The 20,040-nt window shown below is 38.8% G+C and overlaps 1 protein-coding gene across 1 annotated transcript in view; it reads left to right on the forward strand.

Annotated features, from left to right (window-relative positions):
- Nucleotides 1-20,040, forward strand: part of SCLT1 (sodium channel and clathrin linker 1) — a 308,272-nt gene that overhangs the window by 241,863 nt on the left and 46,369 nt on the right. Inside the window, exons 17-18 of the mRNA XM_062199088.1 lie at nucleotides 5,410-5,602; nucleotides 12,782-12,978. Coding sequence (XP_062055072.1) covers nucleotides 5,410-5,602; nucleotides 12,782-12,978 — 390 coding nt within the window. The remainder of the gene's footprint in view (nucleotides 1-5,409; nucleotides 5,603-12,781; nucleotides 12,979-20,040) is intronic.

Genomic DNA, 20,040 nt, shown 5'->3' on the forward strand with positions numbered 1-20,040 from the left:
AGTGATTCTGTCCATAGGTACCAAAAAGGATGGAAAAAATTTGGACCTGCCCAGGGCTGGGCTTTACTAGCCCAGCACTGACTGCCACAACATAGTCCCATGGCTCCTAGCTGTTTTACCAAGTTTGGAGAAATGTGATAAAAGCAGGCCACTGACCACACAGACTGGCACCAAAGTATGTCTCACTTAGGTTCCAGAGTCACCAGGCCCAATCTGTCCCAGGGGTGCAGCCAGGCCCCCTTGGATGGACAGTGACATACCAAAATAAGTCCATCCCATTGGAGCACAGATCTCCACAAGATGCTGGACAAACCTGGAGATTGAGACTCAGCACTACCCAGAGGAAGATGCCTTGGGGCTTTATCAGATTTGGGTCTCAGGGTGGTATGCTCAGCTCTGAACTCAAGCCAAAGTCTTGAACTTTTCCTGTTCTCTTGGAAGCAACTAGAATCTTGCTTTCCTTCTCCTTCTCTTACTTTGGCTTTTATTCTGCTTCTCTCTTCTTCTCTTCTTCAGGATTTATTTATTTATTTATTTATTTATTTATTTATTTATTTGAAAGGCAGAGTGACAGAGAGGGAGAGGAAGACAGAGGGAGAGGTCTTCCATCCACAGGTTCACTCCCCAGATGTCCCCAATGGCCAATCTAAGCTGATGGCAGGAGCTCAGAAATTCATCTGGGTCTCCCATGTGGGTGGCAGGGGCACAAGTACTTGGGTCATCTGCTGCTGCTTTCCCAAGTACATTAGCAAGAAGCTGGAAAGGAAGCAGAGTATCTGGAACTCGAACTGGCTCTCCAAGATGGAATGCTAGCATCCCCAACCATGGCTTAACCCACTGGGCCACAATACGTACCCCTTGCTTCACTTTATACCAACAGTTGAGGGGCATGGTGGCAGAGGCCCCCTGCAAGTACTTGGTCTGTAGGTAACGGCCTTGGGGCAGGGACAAGGAGCTTCAGGCTGACTCTGATTTTTTTTCTCAGTGGGCCCAGCACTGGGATTCATTTCCTTCTCCCTCCCCCAAGTAGGAGTCATCTGTCACTATGCAACATTCATTCGAGCTAGGGGATGAGTCACACGGATATAACTCTTTGCTGTCTGCTTTCTTCGATACTACCTTTCTTATTACCATACTAAAACAAGGTGCTGTGATCTTCTTACCTGGCTTCTATAGCTCTTATGAAGACTTGGTGCATGAGTAGCTGTTCAAATTGATATCTCTGTGGTAGGTGGTTGCTGGAAAATATTACTTAGTCTCTCTCTGTGTTTCAGCCTCTCTAACTCATTTTCTTTACATGTACAGGGCTTCTTTCCAATATGAGTTCTTTTTCTTAAGGAAATGGGAATGATTTGATAAGCCATGCTTATCACCAGCATTACTTCTCACATGATTAGTAAGATGTGAGGTATTAGGGAAGGCTTTCCCACCTTCTCTCCTACATAGAGTTTTTCTTCAGTATCTGTTATCATGTGCTTTATAATAAATGCTTTTTTATAGTCACTTCATTCAAAGGGTTTCTCTTGAGTGTGAGTTTTGTCCACTCTGCCTTGAGGATTGCTGCAAGTGCTGTATTTCCTAAGTTGCCTTTGGTGTCCCCCTTTACTATAATTTTTTATTGCAAATAATTTGTTGAAAAAATATTTATTTGACAAATGCCCTAAACAGCATTCTGGCCTCAGAATCAGCCCTTAAGGCATTTGGATTTGGCTAAAAAGCCCATGAGAGCATTTCAGGCATGGAAAGCCAAGACATTGTGGCAAAAAAGACTTACATGGAAGATCTTTGTGAGTGAGATCCTGTTGGAAAGAAGGGACCATCAAAGAAGGAGGTACTTTTCTCTGAAGGGAGGAGAGAACTTCCACTTTGATTATGGCCTTGTCTAAATAATGTCAGAGTTTGTGGACTCAAGAGGCTTCCATAGCCTTGGCAGTTCATGACAAGAGCCTGTGGTGATCACTGATATCATTAATAAGAGTATCAATTGTTAAATTAACAATAGGAGTCACTGTGCACTTGCTCCCCATGTAAAACCTCTGTCCTTAATGTGTTGTACTATGCAAATTAACTGTAAAAGTAGTCTTCAAACAGTACTTTATACTTTGTGTGTCTGTGTAAGTGCAAACTGTTGAAATCTTTACTTAGTATAGAGTTGATCTTTTGTATGTAAAGATAATTAAAAATGAATCTTGATGAAGAATGAGATGGGAGTGGGATTAGGAAGTGGGATGGTTTTAGTGTGGGAGGGTGGCTTGGGGGGAAGAACTACTATAATCCAAAAGTTGTACTTATGAAATTTGTATTTATTAAATCTTTCTATAAAAAAGAAAAACCATTTATTTGTACTGTAGATTTCTCTCTTTTTTTTTTTTTTTTTTTTTTGGACAGAGAGAGTGGACAGTGAGAGAGACAGAGAGAAAGGTCTTCCTTTACCGTTGGTTCACCCTCCAATGGCCACTGTGGCCGGCATACTGCGGCTGGCGCACCACGCTGATCCAAAGGCAGGAGCCAGGTGCTTCTGGTCTCCCATGGGGTGCAGGGCCCAAGCACTTGGGCCATCCTCCACTGCACTCCTGGGCCACAGCAGAGAGCTGGACTAGAAAAGGGGCAACCGAGACAGAATCCGGCACCCCGACCGGGACTAGTACCCAGTGTGCCGGTGCCACAAGGCAGAGGATTAGCCTACTGAGCCGGGGCACCGGCCATGTACTGTAGATTTCAAATAGGAATATGTGTGACATCATGTACTTTGTTTCTCTGTCCCTTGTAGTCCCTACGGACTGAAAATTAAACTAAGAGGCTTTATCTGCCTTCAACAGATCAGTTTTCTTTTTAAGAATTCTTTACAGCTGATGATATTCTTTTTCTTTTTTTGTATTTTTTTTTAACTTTTATTTAATGAATATAAATTTCCAAAGTACAGCTTATGGATTACAATGGCTTCCCCCCTCCCATAACTTCCCTCCCACCCGCAACCCTCCCCTTTCCCGCTCCCTCTCCCCTTCCATTCACATCAAGATTCATTTTCAATTCTCTTTATATACAGAAGATCAGTTTAGCATATATTAAGTAAATATTTCAACAGTTTGCCCCCACATAACAACACAAAGTGAAAAAATACTGTTGGAGTACTAGTTATAGCATTAAATCACAGTGTACAGCACATTAAGGACAGAGATCCTACATGATATTTTTTTAAAAATTAATTAATTTTCTATGCAATTTCTAATTTAACACCAGGGTTTTTTTTATTCATTTTCAATTATCTTTATATACAGAAGATTGATTCTGTATATACTAAGTAAAGATTTCATCAGTTTGCACCCACACAGAAACACAAAGTGTAAAAATACTGTTTTAGTACTAGTTATAGCATCACTTCACATTAGACAACACATTAAGGACAGATCCCACAAGAGATGTAAGTACACAGTGACTCCTGTTGTTGACTTAACAATTTGACACTCTTGTTTATGGTGTCAGTAATCTCCATAGGCTCTAGTCATGAGTTGCCAAGGCTATGGAAGCCTTTAGGGTTCGCCGACTTCGATCTTATTCCAACAGGGTCATAGTGAAAGTGGAAGTTCTCTCCTCCCTTCAGAGAAAGGTACCTCCTTCTTTGATGGCCCCGTTCTTTCCACTGGGATCTCACTCACAGAGATCTTTCATTTAGGTCTTCTTTTTTTTCTTTTCCAGGGTGTCTTGGCTTTCCATGCCTAAAATACTCTCATGGGCTCTTCAGCCAGATCCAAATGCCTTAAGGGCTGATTCTGAGGCCAGAGTGCTATTTAGGACATCTGCCATTCTATGAGTCTGCTGTGTATCCCGCTTCCCATGTTGGATCGTTCTCTCCCTTTTTGATTCTATCAGTTAGTATTAGCAGACACTAGTCTTGTTTGTGTGATCCCTTTGACTCTTAGACCTATCAGAGTCATCAATTGTGAACTGAAATTGATCACTTGGACTAGTGAGATGGCATTGGTACATGCCACCTTGATGGGATTGTATTGGAATCCCCTGACAGCTGATGATATTCTAAGCTTCTCTGAGGGAGTACATAGAATTGTGGTTGTGTTTTATTTTGGCATCTTTCTGATGCTAGTATCGTTTTATCAGCATTGCTTATATACATAATTCCATTAGGAACTTCATCATCTAAGATACAGATAAGAGAAAGAGAGCTGCAAGTATTATAGGAATGAAAGGTTTAGGGTAGGAATCAGAACTGAGATGAATATGGGATCTAAAGGGACATAGGGGCCAGCATTGTGGCATAGCAGGTAAAGCCACCACTTGCAACACCAGTATCCCATATGGTTGCCAGTTTGAGGCCTAGCTTCTCCACTTCTGATCCAGCTCCCTGCCAATGGCCTGGAAAAAACAGCAGAGGATGGCCCAAGTGCTTGGGCTCCTGCACCCATGAGGAAGACATGGAAGAAATTCCTGGCTCCTGGCTTAAGCTTGGCCTAGCCCCAGCCATTGCAGCCATCTGGGGAGTGAACCAGCAAATGGAAGACATCTCTCTCTCTCTCTCTCTAAGTCTGACTTCTAAATAAATAAATAATTTTTTTAAAAAGGAGGAATGGGGGCCAGAGACAAAGATCAGAGAAAAATACTCATCACTTCTGCCTGAAGCATTGGAAGGCATGGGCAAGTCAGACTACCAACAAAAGACCAAAAAGACTTGAATCATGGTACTAAAACCACCACCATCTGAAAGTTGTTTAAAAATTTCTTTATTTGTAAGATGATTTTAGTTAATAGTTTTCTTAAATCATCACAATATTAGTAGCATTTATATATTCCCTATGACACCTATTGAGCAGGAAATGTTCAGAGTGATTAATTGTATGAGATTGAAAAGATGGAAATTTAAGTAGAAATAAAAATTAACAGTATATTGATAGATGCACGCATGTTTAGAGGCTGTCTCACCCATTGTTGAGAAAGATTAATAAACATAACTTGTTTAAGTTTACAGAACTAAAAGTTTATAAAAATCATTTCTTAGACATGTAACTGGAAACTTGAAAGTAGATTCCATCATTATAATTTAGTAATGTAATCAGCTGCTATGTTTTGCCCCCTGACGTTGTTTGAAAAGGGTTTTTGATTATTACCTACTTCATCTCTTACTATTGGCTTCAGTTTGTTCCCTTGGAAAGTCTTTATATACACTGATTCTTGATGCCAGTAAAAATTGGAGTTGATCTTCCATTTGAATAACAGTTAAATTGAAGTTGAGTGAATGTGCCTAATAGAACATAACATTTTTAAATCATATAGATTAAACCTAACATGAAAAGAAATGGCTCTGAATGAAGAAAATAAAAGTCTATATTATGCAGTATATTAGGACTTGTTGACTTCTACTACAGATCACATAGTTTTTGTTTTGTTTTTTAACAGTTCCTCAGAAAAGATATCACGTTCCCAAGAAATGATTCAGAAACTTCAAAATACGTTGGAATCTGAGAGAGAAAGCTGTGGATTTGTTAGTGAACAAAGACTGAAACTTCAGCAAGAAAATGAACAGTTACAGAAAGAGACTGAAGAATTAAGAAGGATTGCTCTGGATGCTCAAAAAAAAGCCAAATTAAAGGTATTTCAAAACTAGACTTAAATGTGTACTTGTAAAAATAAAAGTATTAAGAATATTTAGAGAGACCCAATAATACATTTTAAGGCCTTTTGCACTTTCTCATCAGATAGTACTAAATCATAATTCAGAGTGTTAACCAGTCATTTCTGTATCATAGAAGTTGGCAAGCATACTTGAAAATGATTGCTTTCCCTATCCAAACACTCACAAAAATTCTTTTCCAACCATGAAATACACTGATATTGCTGCCAAAGCAATTTAAGCAGCACAGCAAAAATATAGATTAGATAACTTTACAACAGCCTTCATCTCTCCTTCTTCTTCAACAGTCTCAAAAATTGAACTTCTCTAAAACAAGTCATAGTGTGCCCTGAGAACTACTACATAGCTAGCCTGAAAATTACATGTTAAGAAGCACCAAGGGCCAAAGTCTCTCTAAAAATTATTTCCTTTCTTTTACTTTCCTCCCCCTGCCCTTTATTCCTTCTTTACTCTAATGTTTACCTGCTTTGGTAGTAGGAACATGCTAGCCAGTTTAAGGAAATTTTAGGAAACCCAGGTATCCTCACTGATACCTTGCTTACTACCGTCCATCGTTCCATCATTTTTGTAAAAAGCACACCAACTGTTTATGATGATGATCTGCATCCTCCAATTTCAAAATGACATGGAGTGGTAGTGTTTTAGTTTTTTTTGTTTTTTTTTTTCCTTTGTGGTGTCTATACTTTTTTTAAGTTTTTTTTTTTTTTAATTTCTTTAAGGGATACAAATTTCGTAGGTACAACTTTAAGAATATAGTTATTCTTCCCACCATACCTGCCCTCCCACCCACACTCCCACCCCTCCTCCTCCTCCCTCTCCCCTTGCCAGTCCCATTCTCCATTAAGATTCATTTTCAGTTAACTTTGTACACAGAAGACCAACTCTATACTAAGATTTTAACAATTTGCACATACACATAAAAACTGTGAGAACTAGTTTTACAGTTAACTCTCATAATATATAACTCATTGAGGACAGAGGTCCTGCATGAGGAGTTAGTGCGCAGTGACTCCCGTTGTTAATTTAACAATTAACACTCTTATGTATGGAGTCAGTGACCACGTGAGGCTCTTGACATGAGCTTTCTAGGCTATGGAAGCCTTTTGAATCCATAAATTCCTTCAGTATTTAGACAAGGCCATAGCAAAGTGGAAGTTCTCTCCTCCCTTCAGAGAAAAGTACCTCCTTCTTTGATGACCACTTCTTTCCACTGGGGTCTCATCCACCAAGGTCCTTCATGTAGGACATTTGGCAAAGACTGGTTAGCTTTTGGTGGGTGGGTACTGATTAGAAGGATACATGAGCAGTGCCATCAGAGATAACTTTAGTATATCTGTTTATATGTAACAGTTGAGTTTTGTACCCTTATGACTTACATACTACATTGTAAACATAAGGTAAATCTTGACAGAGGAAAGTATGTGGGTATAGATGAAACAAAAATAGCTATGAGTTTGATGATTATGTAATCTGAGTGGTGGGCATTCAGGAATTTATTATAATATTCTGTTAGTATATGCTTCAAAGTTCCCTTACTAGAATCTTTCTTTGATTAAAAATAGTTGATATACTTTGGTGAAAAGTTATATCTTCATCTCATATCTTTAATTTCATAAGTTTAATGTAGGTTAACAATTTAAAACTGTAAATGAAACTATAAAATACCAGGAGGAATGTAGATAAATTTTGATAAAACGATGGGGAAGAACTCTCTAAGCAAAACAAAAAAATAGGACAAGTTGCAAATGAAAATATTGATAGATTTTAAATTTTTAAAACCATTTTAAACATTTAAACAAGAAATACTAGGGAATATAGTTTTAATGAATATGACAAAAAAAAAAGACCATTCATTTATTTTTTTAAAGGATTACTTATTTATTTGAAAGGCAGATTTTACAGAGAGAGAGAGAGGAGAGGCAGAGACAGAAAAAGAGATCTCCCATCCACTGGTTCATTCCCCAAATGGCTGTTAACGGCCAGTTCTTGGCCAGTCTGAAGCCCGGAGCCAGGAGCTTCTTCCAGAATCCCACATGGGTGCAGGGGCCCAAGAACACTGGCCATCTTCCACTGCCTTCCCAGGTGCATTGGCAGGGAGCTGGATCAGAACTGGAGCAGTTGAGACTCAAGTCAGTGGCTATATGGGATGCCAACATCGCAGGTGGTGGCTGTACCTCTATGCCACAATACCAGCTCCAAGGCCATTCACTTATAAGAAGAGTTTGATCTTTAGTAGATAAACTAAATGGACCAAAATAAAGACAGTAAGATATTGGGAAGTCAGTTGATTGCAAACTTAACAATTTATTGTATGATGTTTTCATTTGATCCCAAAGCATTTCCTTCAGTCTTACCGTCTTTTTTCCTAATTCCTCATTTCTTTCTACCCAGGCTTTCCATTTCTTTGTGGTCCAAATGCCCCCTTATAAGTTTCTATAGTTAAGAAATAGAGTAATTTTCACCAATTCTATTACCTACTTGTGCTTTACTCTACAGAGGAAAGGCACAAAGGAAGAAGGGAAGGAGACCACACTCCTAAGTCTCTTTCCTAACCAATCTTCTGCTTTTCATTATTAATGGGATTTTTGTACTAGGAGAGCCAGTTGACCCCTAACCAAATTTGTCCAGTTGAGCAGTGGAATTTCATTAGCTAAAGGCTCTGGGGTTTAAAGACTGAATTTTGACAACAAAGAACAGTCATCATTCATTCAATTTATGAATGTATTTTGACAGTCTTTTACTGTGTTCCAAGTGCTAAAGATGGAATGGTAAACAAAACATATAAATTTCCACCCTTAAAAGCTTATAATTTGCATGTATGTGGACAAACAGTAAGCATATAATTACTAATACATGCTCTTTAGGAAAAGTATAGGGCACTGTTAAGAGCTTATAATAAAAGAACTTGACTTTGCCTATATAGATGGTAAGAGAATTTCCCGGTATGAGGAATAATTGAACTGAGTTCTAAAAATTGATAAAATAATTCAGATAAGCAAGAGAGGAAAGATTATTCTAGGCAAAAAAGAAAGAAAAAAGAAAAGAAAAGGACCCAAAAATTAGAAGGAAACAAAGAAAGGGAACACATGCTTGTTGAAGTAAGAAGGGACCAGATTACCCTAAAAAACCCTAGAGTAAGGCTTACCAAATTATGAACAGATTTTCCAACTGGCTTTAGGGAGTTAACTAGGCAGGCCAAATTCTAAAACTGTATGAATGCACAGAACAAGGTGTTTTTTGTTTTTTTTTTTAACATGTATGTGAGAGAGAAACAGAGGCAAGACTTTTTGTTTTCCATCTAAAATGTTAGAACCAGAAATGAAGATTCGGGCAGAGAAGTAGGAAGGTTGGATTCAAATTTAAATTTGCAGAATGTAATAATTAAAAGATTATTAAGATGGTAGCAGGGTCAAAGGACCTCAAGAAATGTAGGGCTGGGCTCAGCAAATAAGTCACTGCTTGGGACAACCTATCCCATATCAGAGTGCTGGTTTGAATTCCAGTTTCACCACTTCCAAGCTAGCTTCCTGCTAACAGGCACCCTGGAAGCAACAATAATGGCTCAAATACTTGAGTCTCTGCCACCCACTTGGGAAACCTGCATGGAGTTCTGGGCTTTTGGCTCCTGGCTAGCCCAATCCTTGTAGGCATTTGGGGAGTGAACCAGTGAATAGAAGATATCTCTCTCACTCTCGATCTCCCTCTTACTCTATTTTACTACCTTTCAAATAAAATGAAAATAAATTTTAATTTTTTAAAAAAAAACAAGACCTCTAGAGATTTGCACAGCAGTAATATAAACACAAAATTAGTAAGTCCAAGGTTGTTTTTCCAGTGTCAATAAGTCTTTAATTTTCACTGTATACTATTTAATAAAGCAAATTTAAGAGTTTAGGGCCTGTAAACAGGCACTCTGGCCTCAGAATCAGCCCATAAGGCATTCAGATCTGGCTAAAAAGCCCATGAGAGTTTCTCAGGCATGAAAAGCCAAGACACTGTGGTGAAAAATGATTTAAATGAAAGATCTCTATAAGTGAGATCCCAGTGGAAAGAATGGGCCATTAATGAAGGAGGTACTTGCCAGCACCATGGCTCAATAGGCTAATCCTCTGTCTGTGGTGCCAGCACACCAGATTCTAGTCCCAGTCGGGGCGCCGGATTCTGTCCCAGTTGCCCCTCTTCCAGTCCAGCTCTCTGCTGTGACCAGGGAGTGCAGTGGAGGATGGCCCAAGTGCTTGGACCCCGCACCCCATGGAAGACCAGGAGAAGCACCTGGCTCCTGCCTTCGGGTCAGTGCGGTGCGCCGGCCACAGCGTGCCAGCCGCAGCAGCCATTGGAGGGTAAACCAACGGCAAAAGGAAGACCTTTCTCTCTCTCTCTCTCTCTCTCTCTCTCTCTCTCTCACTGTCCACTCTGCCTGTAGAAAAAAAAAGAAAAGAAAAGAAAAGAAAAGAAAAGAAGGAGGCACCTTTCTCTGAAGGGAGGAGAGAACTTCCACTTTGATTATAGCCTTGTCTAAATAAAGTCAGGCTGGCACTGTGGCTTAACAGGCTAATCCTCTGCCTTGCAGCGCCGGCACACCAGGTTCTAGTCCCGGTTGGGGCGCCAGATTCTATCCCGGTTGCCCTTCTTCCAGGCCAGCTCTCTGCTATGGCCCGGGAAGGCAGTGGAGGATGGCCCAAGTCCTTGGGCCCTGCACCCACATGGGAGACCAGGAGAAGCACCTGGCTCCTGGCTTCGGATCAACGAGATGCGCCGGCCGCAGCGGCCATTGGAGGGTGAACCAACGGCAAAAAGGAAGACCTTTCTCTCTCTCTCTCACTATCCACTCTGCCTGTCAAAATAAATAAATAAATAAATAAATAAATAAAGTCAGAGTGTGTGAACTCAAGAGGCCTCCATAGCCTTGGCAACTCATGACAAGAGCCTCAAGTGATTACTGACGTCATAAACAAGAGTGTCGGCCGGCGCCGTGGCTCAACAGGCTAATCCTCCGCCTTGCGGCGCCGGCACACCGGGTTCTAGTCCCGGTCGGGGCACCGATCCTGTCCCGGTTGCCCCTCTTCCAGGCCAGCTCTCTGCTGTGGCCAGGGAGTGCAGTGGAGGATGGCCCAAGTGCTTGGGCCCTGCACCCCATGGGAGACCAGGATAAGCACCTGGCTCCTGCCACCGGAACAGCGCGGTGCGCCGGCCACAGCGCGCCACCGCGGCGGCCATTGGAGGGTGAACCAACGGCAAAAGGAAGACCTTTCTCTCTGTCTCTCTCTCTCACTGTCCACTCTGCCTGTCAAAAATAAAAAAATAAATAAATAAATAAATAATAATAAATAAATAAATAAACAAGAGTGTCAATTGTTAAATCAACAACAGAAGTCACTGTGCACTTACTCCCATGTAGGATCTCTGTCCTTAATGTGTTGTACTATGTGAATTAACAGTATAACTAGTACTCAAACTGTACTTTACACTTTGTGTGTCTGTGTTGGTGCAATCTGTGGAAATCTTTACTTAGTATTTACTAAGTAGATCTTCTGTATATAAATATAATTAAAAATGAATCTTAATGAAGAATGGGATGGGAGAAGGAGTAGGAGATGGGATAGGTTGTGGGTGGGAGGGTGATTATGGGGGGAAAAACCACTATAACCCAAAATTATACTTTCAAAATTTATATTTATTAAATAAATGTTTTCTAAAAAAAGAGTTTAGGGGCTGGTGCTGTGACACAGCAGGTTAAGCTGCTGCCTGCAATGCTGGCATCCCATATGGGCTCTGATTCATGTCCCAACTGTTCTACTTCCAATCCAGCTCCCTGCTAATGTGTCTGGGAAAGCAGCTGAAGATTTCCCAAGTGCTTAGACTTCTGCCACCCATGTGGGCAATCTGGGTGAAGCTACTGACTCTTGGCTTTGGCCTGGCCTTACCCTAGCCATTATAGCCATTTGGGAAGTAAACTAGCAAATGGAAGATTCTGTTTCTGTTTCCTTCTCTCTCTGTAACTCTGCCTTTTAAATAGATAAATTTTTAAAAACAAAACAACAACAACAAAAAGAGGTTTGGGAAAGCATGTTGCATTTAGAAGGAGTGGCAAAGATAGAATATCTGTAGCTTTTTCCCAAAGGGGCCCCAGATTTTGTTATTGAGTTTCATTGATGTATTTAGAATTGATGGAGTTTCTTATTCATTGTTTTTTGAGTTTGAAATTAGCCATATTTAATGAATTACCAGAAGCCATGCCAGCTGTAACCGTTTTTAAAGCATATTACTTTAAAAATCACAAAATAAGTATTCTTTATAGTATTTCTTTGATATAGCAAGATAAAAAAAATGGTCTGAGAGTACACCAAAGAAGGCAGATCACCTTACAGCCTTTTCCCACCAAGGTTTCTCATCTGAACCACAGATCACAGAAAATTATTCCAATAATTATTTTCTCAATTGCCCCAAGACTCATACATAGGTAGTATCATTCTAAATGCATACAAGAAGGCAATTATATACATTGACTGTCTTAAGGCATTTACTTAAATGTTGATTCTGCATTAAAGTGTTTTTACTATTATAAATTCCTAGAAATATAATGATGACATTTACACATGATATCCTAAAAATAGTTACACTGTTTTTCCTGAAAAAAATATACATCATTTATTACAATCACAACTGAAGCGATAAAGGAATTCCTATATATAATTTACTTTGACTTTAGAAAGCCCTTTGAAAGACAGTCTGAAATTGGGTGTATAAATAAAAAGGACTTTGAGTAAAAATATCTCAATTTCTAAAAGCATGAGCACTTTATATGGATTCTGCCAACAGAAATAAGAATAAAGAGAGCAATTTCATGTTAGGTATAATATTTTTATCCTACTGGCATTTTAATATATTGAGGAAAGTGTTACAAAAAATTATAGTCCATCATAATTCTAGTTTCACTAAATTTATGTACTAATAAGGATAAATCTTCATTTTCAAAACAGATAAATTGTAAACTTAATTTCTTACATGAGATTTCTTAGCTAAATATTTCTATGCCTCAGATGACATACCAAATTATTCCATTTGTATGTATCATTGATTAGGATAACTCTTAAACTAATGGGGGAAATAAGAAACTGTGTTCATTTTATTCCTTAGATCAGTACAATGGAATATGAATTTTCTCTAAAGGAACGTGGATTTGAAGTTCAGTTGAGAGAGATGGAAGACAGTAATCGAAATTCCACTGCTGAACTAAGGCACCTCTTAGCAGCTCAACAGAAAGCAGCCAATAGATGGAAAGAGGAAACAAAGACACTTACTGAAAGTGCAGAAATTAGAATCAATAATCTAAAGTAAGTTCACTGTTAATTGTGTGATGTGTTTTACAGGAGAAATTTAACTTAGAGTTTACTGTTCTTACTGTAATGTTTTTGTAAGCAAGTAACTATACACCTCATATTTTTACGCAACAAATATTTATTGAACTACTGTAAAAATATTAAGGAATATAAATCAAAACAAATAATGTACATTTTTATAAATTTCACAAATACTCCACAAAACACAGTGATTTTTGTTAGACATGGCATCTTAGAATTTTAATGCTATTTATATACAGGTATATCATAAATAATGTTCTATAGTTGTAAGAAAATCAGTTTAGCCTGCAAACCCTAGAATATTTGTTCTGTGGTCCTTTCAGAAAAAGTGTTCCAATCTTTCCTCATAAAGAACTTGAGATTCTGTGTAGAATAAAATGGGAAACTTCAGAACTTCAAGATGGGAGTGAGCTTGGAGAGCTTTGAGCAATGCTCTGTGATCAGGCTCAGATGTTCAACAGTAACTTTGTTTGCTGCATAAAGAAAAGACTATACTGAGTCTAATACTGTTATTTTAAAAAGAAGAAGAAGAAGAAAACACCATAGAGGAACAAGAGTGGAAGAAGGGAGAATAAGACTAGTACTAGAGTAAAGTAGTGCTGGCTTGGACTGGGTGATTGAAGGGCTGAAGATAATCAAAAAGTTTGCTTTGGTCCATGTTCAGTATGAACTGCCCAAAAGACATTTAAGTCAGGATATTAACTAGTCAGTTTTGTATTTAAGTTTGATGTTCAGGGAAACACTTGCAACAGGAGCTACAAATTTGGGAATCATTAGCATACATATGGGTTGAGAATAAGGTGAAAAAAATATATGCAGAGAAATGAGGCTGAAGACTTCAATCTGAAACTTTAGGGAGATGAAGATTCCACCTAAAAAGACTGAGAAAGAATATCCAGAGAAGTAGGAATCAAGACATAAATCGAAAAAAATGTTCAGAAAGGGAATAAAGAAGAATTGATTACATTTATTGAATACTTGATGTGTGCATTGTTCTAAGTAAGCTACCTGTGCTCAGTCTTCACTACAGCCCTACAGAGCATGTAGTGTTTTGCAGATGGGGAAGCTGAGACCAAGGGAGGGTAAAGAACTTACTCAAAGTCACAAAGTTAGAAAAGTGGCAAATCCTGATTTCAGATTCAGGTTGAGTGAAGACAATATACTCTGAAGTACTTTGTTTAAGAGCTGATTTTTATTTTATAATCAGCTATGAACTGATTAAATAAGAAGAGTACTGAGAATGTACATTTCAGTTTGGTACCATATGAGGATCCTTGTTAACCATGATAAGATAAGTTTTGGTAGAATGTGCTGTGATGAAATTTATTTAGAATGAAGGAGAATTTCTACCACCAATTAATGGTGAGGTAGACAATTTGGATCAACCCTCTACCATAGATAGATGAATTACAAAAGGCATCTACTAATAGTCTTAACTAGCAACAACAGCAACAAAAGTTACCAGTTTTTCTCTAACTTGGAAATACAAAGTTAGTATAACATTAGAAAATTGGCAAATGTAATTGACCACACTAGCATATTAAAAGAAAAAAATATGAGGTCTTCTTAGTAGGTAGAGAAGAGGCATTTGGTAAAATTTAATATCAATTCATCTCTCAAGCTACTACACTGAATCCAGAAAATTGATAAGTATTCAACATGAGTCCATATTGATAAATTTGGACTAACCCAACATTTTGCCACTTTTACATAGAAAGAGGATCCTTAGGATCTATTCTCACATACACTGCCCAGACCTCTGTCTACGTAAAAGTGGCAAAATCAAGTAATTATTTTGGTATATTCTACCTCCTCACAAATAATGTCCTTTTTTAATGGTTTATTTTAATTATTTGAAAGATGGAGTTACATAGAGAGAGGGACAGACACAGAGACCTCCCATCCATTGGCTCACTCCAGATGGCCGCAATAGGGGGAGCTGGGACAGGCCAAAGCCAGAAGCATGAAACTCCATCTTGGTCTCCCGTGTGGGTAGCAGGGGCCCAAGCACTTGGGCCATCTTCTGCTGCTTTTCCAGGCACACTATCAGGGAGCTGGTTTGGAAGTAGAGCAGCTGGGATTTGAACCTGTGCCCATATGGGATGCTGCTGGCACAGTAATGACTTAACTCTCAGCATCATAATGCTGGCCCCACAAATAATGTCATTCTCTACAGCAAAAATAAGTCTGACTATAGATTTAGAAGCAATGAATGATGATAGGGTAATTGCTGAGGACAATCACCTATCCTTTGCAAGGCAGGTCCTTCCCATTACCAATTTTTCTGGCAAAATAAACATACCTTCCTAAATAAGTTGGAAGGAGCACTTCTACTGGCAAAGGAGATATGGCAGATGTTGCAAGCAGTGACCACCACTGCACCAAATGCCTTCCCCTGAGTTCTTTATTCATTCTTCAAGTTTTCCAGTGTACTTAGAAAGTCTCATTATACTCCTTTTTCACTAATGTGTTCTGTCAGCAACTACTTGTTTGATCGAAACCTTTTCCTGTGTGACTACTTGATTATATAATTTAGGTAACTGTTTTGCCATTACGTACCACTGATTACCAGTGCACTCTTCATCAGTGGCCCTGAAATCTAATCAAAGCAAAGAACCATTTCTAGATTATCCAAATCAGTTAGAAAACTCATTCATACAGTTAAATTCCTCTGGAAATACTTATGATTCCAATATCTGGATGTAACAGACTTTAGTCAGAAAACAGTTTCTACCCTAAGTAACACAGAATTAGAGATTTAGACCTAATACAATTATGGAAACAAGTGAAAAGATCAATGCAGTGTCTCTGCATCTGATTTTAAGCCTGAAGTCTGTATGCGTTAGTCAAGCCAGCGGTTTGGAAAGAAAGCTCAATTGTAGATGAGTGAAAAAGGAAGGAAGACAAACTGGAATCTTCATCTGCCTCTCCACCTCCAACCACTAATACGGATCACCTGCAGTAGTCACCAATGCCCTTCACTAAGGTTCTATATGAGAACCAAGAGGCTGAAAGAGGACACAGCAGAAATTGGAGTTGTTAAGGTTCTGATAACAAGGTGCCCTGCACCTGAGCCTAAGAGCCTACTACACAAATTTCTTTCATTTTCAGCATCAGGACCAGCTAAGAAGGAAATACTAAAAAATGTAGCTCCATCTTAGCTTAGTTAATACAGTCCAAAACCACCACAATGTATTTGTCCTAACTTAATTTGAGTTGATAGACAATTCACAGTTTTCCACAGGAAAGTATAAATCTTTATAAGATAAAGTAGATATCACTGAACATCAGTCTAAAGATGATATTCATGACAGATGTAATTTGTTGAGTATATGCTATTTACAAAATACTTCACATGTTTATTTTTTTCATTTTCAATTATCTTGATATACAGAAGATCAACTTAGTATATACTAAGTAAAGATTCCAACAGTTTGAACCCACACAGACACACAAAGTATAAAGTACTTTTTGAATACTAGTTTTACCATTAATTTGCATAATACAACACATTAAGGACAGAGATCCTACATGGGGAGTAAGTGCACAATGACTCCTGTTGTTGATTTAACAATTAACTTCTTATTTATGATGTCAGTAATCACCCAAGGCTCTTGTCATGAGCTGCCAAGGCTATGGATGCCTTTTGAGTTCACAAACTCTGACATTATTTAGATAAGGCCATAATCAAAGTAGAAGTTCTCTCCTCCCTTCAGAGAAAGGTACCTCCTTCTTTGATGACCCGTTCTTTCTGCTGGGATCTCACTCACAGAGATCTTTCATTTAAGCCATTTTTTTTTCTTTTGCCACAGTGTCTTGGCTTTCCATGCCTGAAATACTCTCATGGGCTTTTTAGCCACATCCAAATGCCTTATGGGCTGATTCTGAGGTCAGAGTGCTGTTTAGGGCTTTACCATTCTATGAGTCTGCTATGTATCCCACTTCCCATATTGGATCATTCTCTCCTTTTTAATTCTATTATTTATTATTAGCAGACACTATTCTTGTTTCTGTGATCCTTTTGACACTTAATCCTATCATTATGATCAATTATGAACTGAAACTGATCACTTTGACTAGTGTGATGGCATTGGTACATGCCAGCTTTATGGGATTGATTTGGAATCCCCTGGCACATTTCTAGTTCTACCATTAGGGGTAAGGACAAGTGAGCATATGCCAAACTGTACATCTCCTCCCTCTCTTATTTCCACTCTTATATTTAACAGGGATCACTTTTCAGTTAAATTTAAACACCTAAGAATAAGTGTGTGTTAATTAAAGAGTTCAACAAATAGTATTAAGTAGAACAAAAAGAATTTTTTTAAAAAAATTATTTATTTGAAAGCCAGAGTTACACAGAGAGAGAAGGAGAGGCAGAGAGAGAGAGAGAGGTCTTCCATCTGCTGATTCACTCCCCAGATGGCTGCAACAGCCAGAGCTGCACCAATCCGAAGCCAGGAGCCAGGAGCTTCTTCCGGGTCTCCCACGTGGGTGCAGGGGCCCAAGGACTTGGGCCATCTTCTACTGCTTTACCAGGCCATAGCAGAGAGCTGGACTGGAAGTGGAGCGGCCGGGTCTCAAATCGGCGCCCCTATGGGATGCCGGCACTTCAGGCCAGGGCATTAACCCACTGTGCCACAGCACCAGTGCCGAACAAAAAGAATTTTAAAAGGAATAAAATAGTAAGTCGACAGTCAGGACAAGGGCTGATCAAGTAATTGTATCTCATAGTGTCCATTTCACTTCTACAGGTTTCCTTTTAGGTGCTCAGTTAGTTGTCACCAATCAGGGAGAACATATGATATTTGTCCCTTTGGGACTGGCTTATTTCACTCAGCATGATGTTTTCCAGATTCCTCTATTTTGTTGCAAATGACCAGATTTCATTTTTTTTTACTGCTGTATAGTATTCTATAGAGTACATGTCCCATAATTTCTTTATCCAGTCTTCGGTTGATGGGATTTTAGGTTGATTCCATGTCTTAGCTATTGTGAATTGAGCTGCAATAAACATTAAGGTGCAGACAGCTTTTTTATTTGCCAATTTAATTTTCTTTGGGTAAATTCCAAGTTGTGGGATGGCTGAGTCATGTAAGGCTATATTCAGGTTTCTGAGGAATCTCCAAACTGGCTTCCACAGTGACTTTACCAGTTTGTATTCCCACCAACAGTGGATTAGTGTGCCTTTTTCCCCACTTCCTCGCCAGCATCTGTTTTTAGTTGTATGTAAGCCATTCTAACCTGTTTGAGGTGAAACCTCATTGTGATTTTGATTTGCATTTTCCTGATGGCTAGGGATCCTGAGCATTTTTTTTCATGTGTCTGTTGGCCATTTCGATTTCCTCTTTTGAAAAATATTGGTTTAAGTCCTTAGCCTATTTCTTATCTTAGCTGTTTGTTTTGTTGTTGTGGAGTCTTTGATCTCTTTGTAGATTCTGGTTATTAATCCTTTATCAGTTGCATAATTTGCAAGTATTTTCTCTTATCCTGTCAGTTGCCTCTTCACTTTCCTGTTTCTTTTACAGTACAGAAACTTCTCAATTTGATGTAATCCCAATTGCTAATTCTGGCTTTGACTGCCTGTGCCTCTGGGGTCTTTTCCAAGAAATCTTTGCCTGTGCCTATATCTCGCCATGCTTCTCCGATGTTCTCTAATAACTTGATGGTGTCGGGTCATAGATTTAGATCTTTAATGCATGTTGAGTGGATTTTTGTGTAAGGTGCGTAGTAGAGGTCTTGCTTCATGCTTGTACATGTGGAAATCCAATTTTCCCAGCACCATTTATTGAATAGACTGTCCTTGCTCCAGGAATTGGTTTTAGATCCTTGATCAAATACAAGTTGGCTGTAGATGTTTGGGTTGATTTCTGGTGTTTCTATTCTGTTCCATTGGTCTATCCATATGTTTCTGTATCGGTACTATGCTGTTTTGATTATAACTGCCCTGTAGTATGTCTTGAAATCTGGTGTTGTGATGCCTCTGACTTTGTTTTTGTTGTACAAGATTACTTTAGTTATTCGAGGTCTCCTGTGCCTCCATATGAATTTCAGCATCATTTTTCTAGATCTGAGAAGAATGTCTTTGGTATTTTGATTGGTATCGCATTGAATCTATAAAAAGCTTTTGGAAGAATGGACATTTTGATGATATTGATTCTTTCAATCTATGAGCATGGAAGATTTTTCCATTTTTGTGGTATCCTCTTCTATTTCTTTCTTTAAGGTTTTGTAGTTCTCATCATTGAGATCTTTGACATCCTTGGTTAAGTTTACTCCAAGGTATTTGATTGTTTTTGTGGCTATCATTAAGGGATTGATCTTAGAAGTTCTTTCTCAGCCATGGCATTGCCTGTGTATACAAAGGCTGTTGATTTTTGTGGATTGATTTTATATCCTGCTACTTTGCCAAACTCTTCTATGAGTTCCAAAAGTCTCTTAGCAGAGTTCTTTGGATCCCCTAAATGAAGAATCATATCATCTGCAAAGAGAGATACTTTGACTTCTTCCTTCCCAATTTGTATCCCTTTATTTTCTTTTTCTTGCCTAATAGCTATGGCTAAAACTTCCAGAACTATATTGAATAGCAGTGGTGAGAGTGGGCATCCCTGTCTGGTACCAGATCTCACTGGAAATGCTTCCATCTTTCCCCATTCAATATTGTGCTGGCCATGGGTTTTTCATAAATTGCCTTCATTGTGTTGAGGAATGTTCCTTCTATACCCAATTTGTTTAGTGTTTTCATCATGAAAGGGTGTTGAATTTTATTTAATGCTTTCTCTGCATCTATTGAGATAATAATAAGTTTTTTCTTCTGCAGTTTGTTAATGTGGTGTATCACATTGATTGTTTTGCGAACGTTGAACCATCCCTGCATACCAGGGATAAATCCCACTTGGTCTGGGTGGATGATCTTTCTGATGTGTTGTTGCATTCTATTGGCCAGAATTTTATTGAGGATCTTTGCATCTATGTTCATCAGGGATATTGGTCTATAATTCTCTTTCTCTGCTGCATCTTTTTCAGGTTTAGGAA

The sequence above is a fragment of the Lepus europaeus genome, chromosome 8, assembly GCF_033115175.1.
Source record: "Lepus europaeus isolate LE1 chromosome 8, mLepTim1.pri, whole genome shotgun sequence".
NCBI classification, from domain to species: domain Eukaryota; kingdom Metazoa; phylum Chordata; class Mammalia; order Lagomorpha; family Leporidae; genus Lepus; species Lepus europaeus.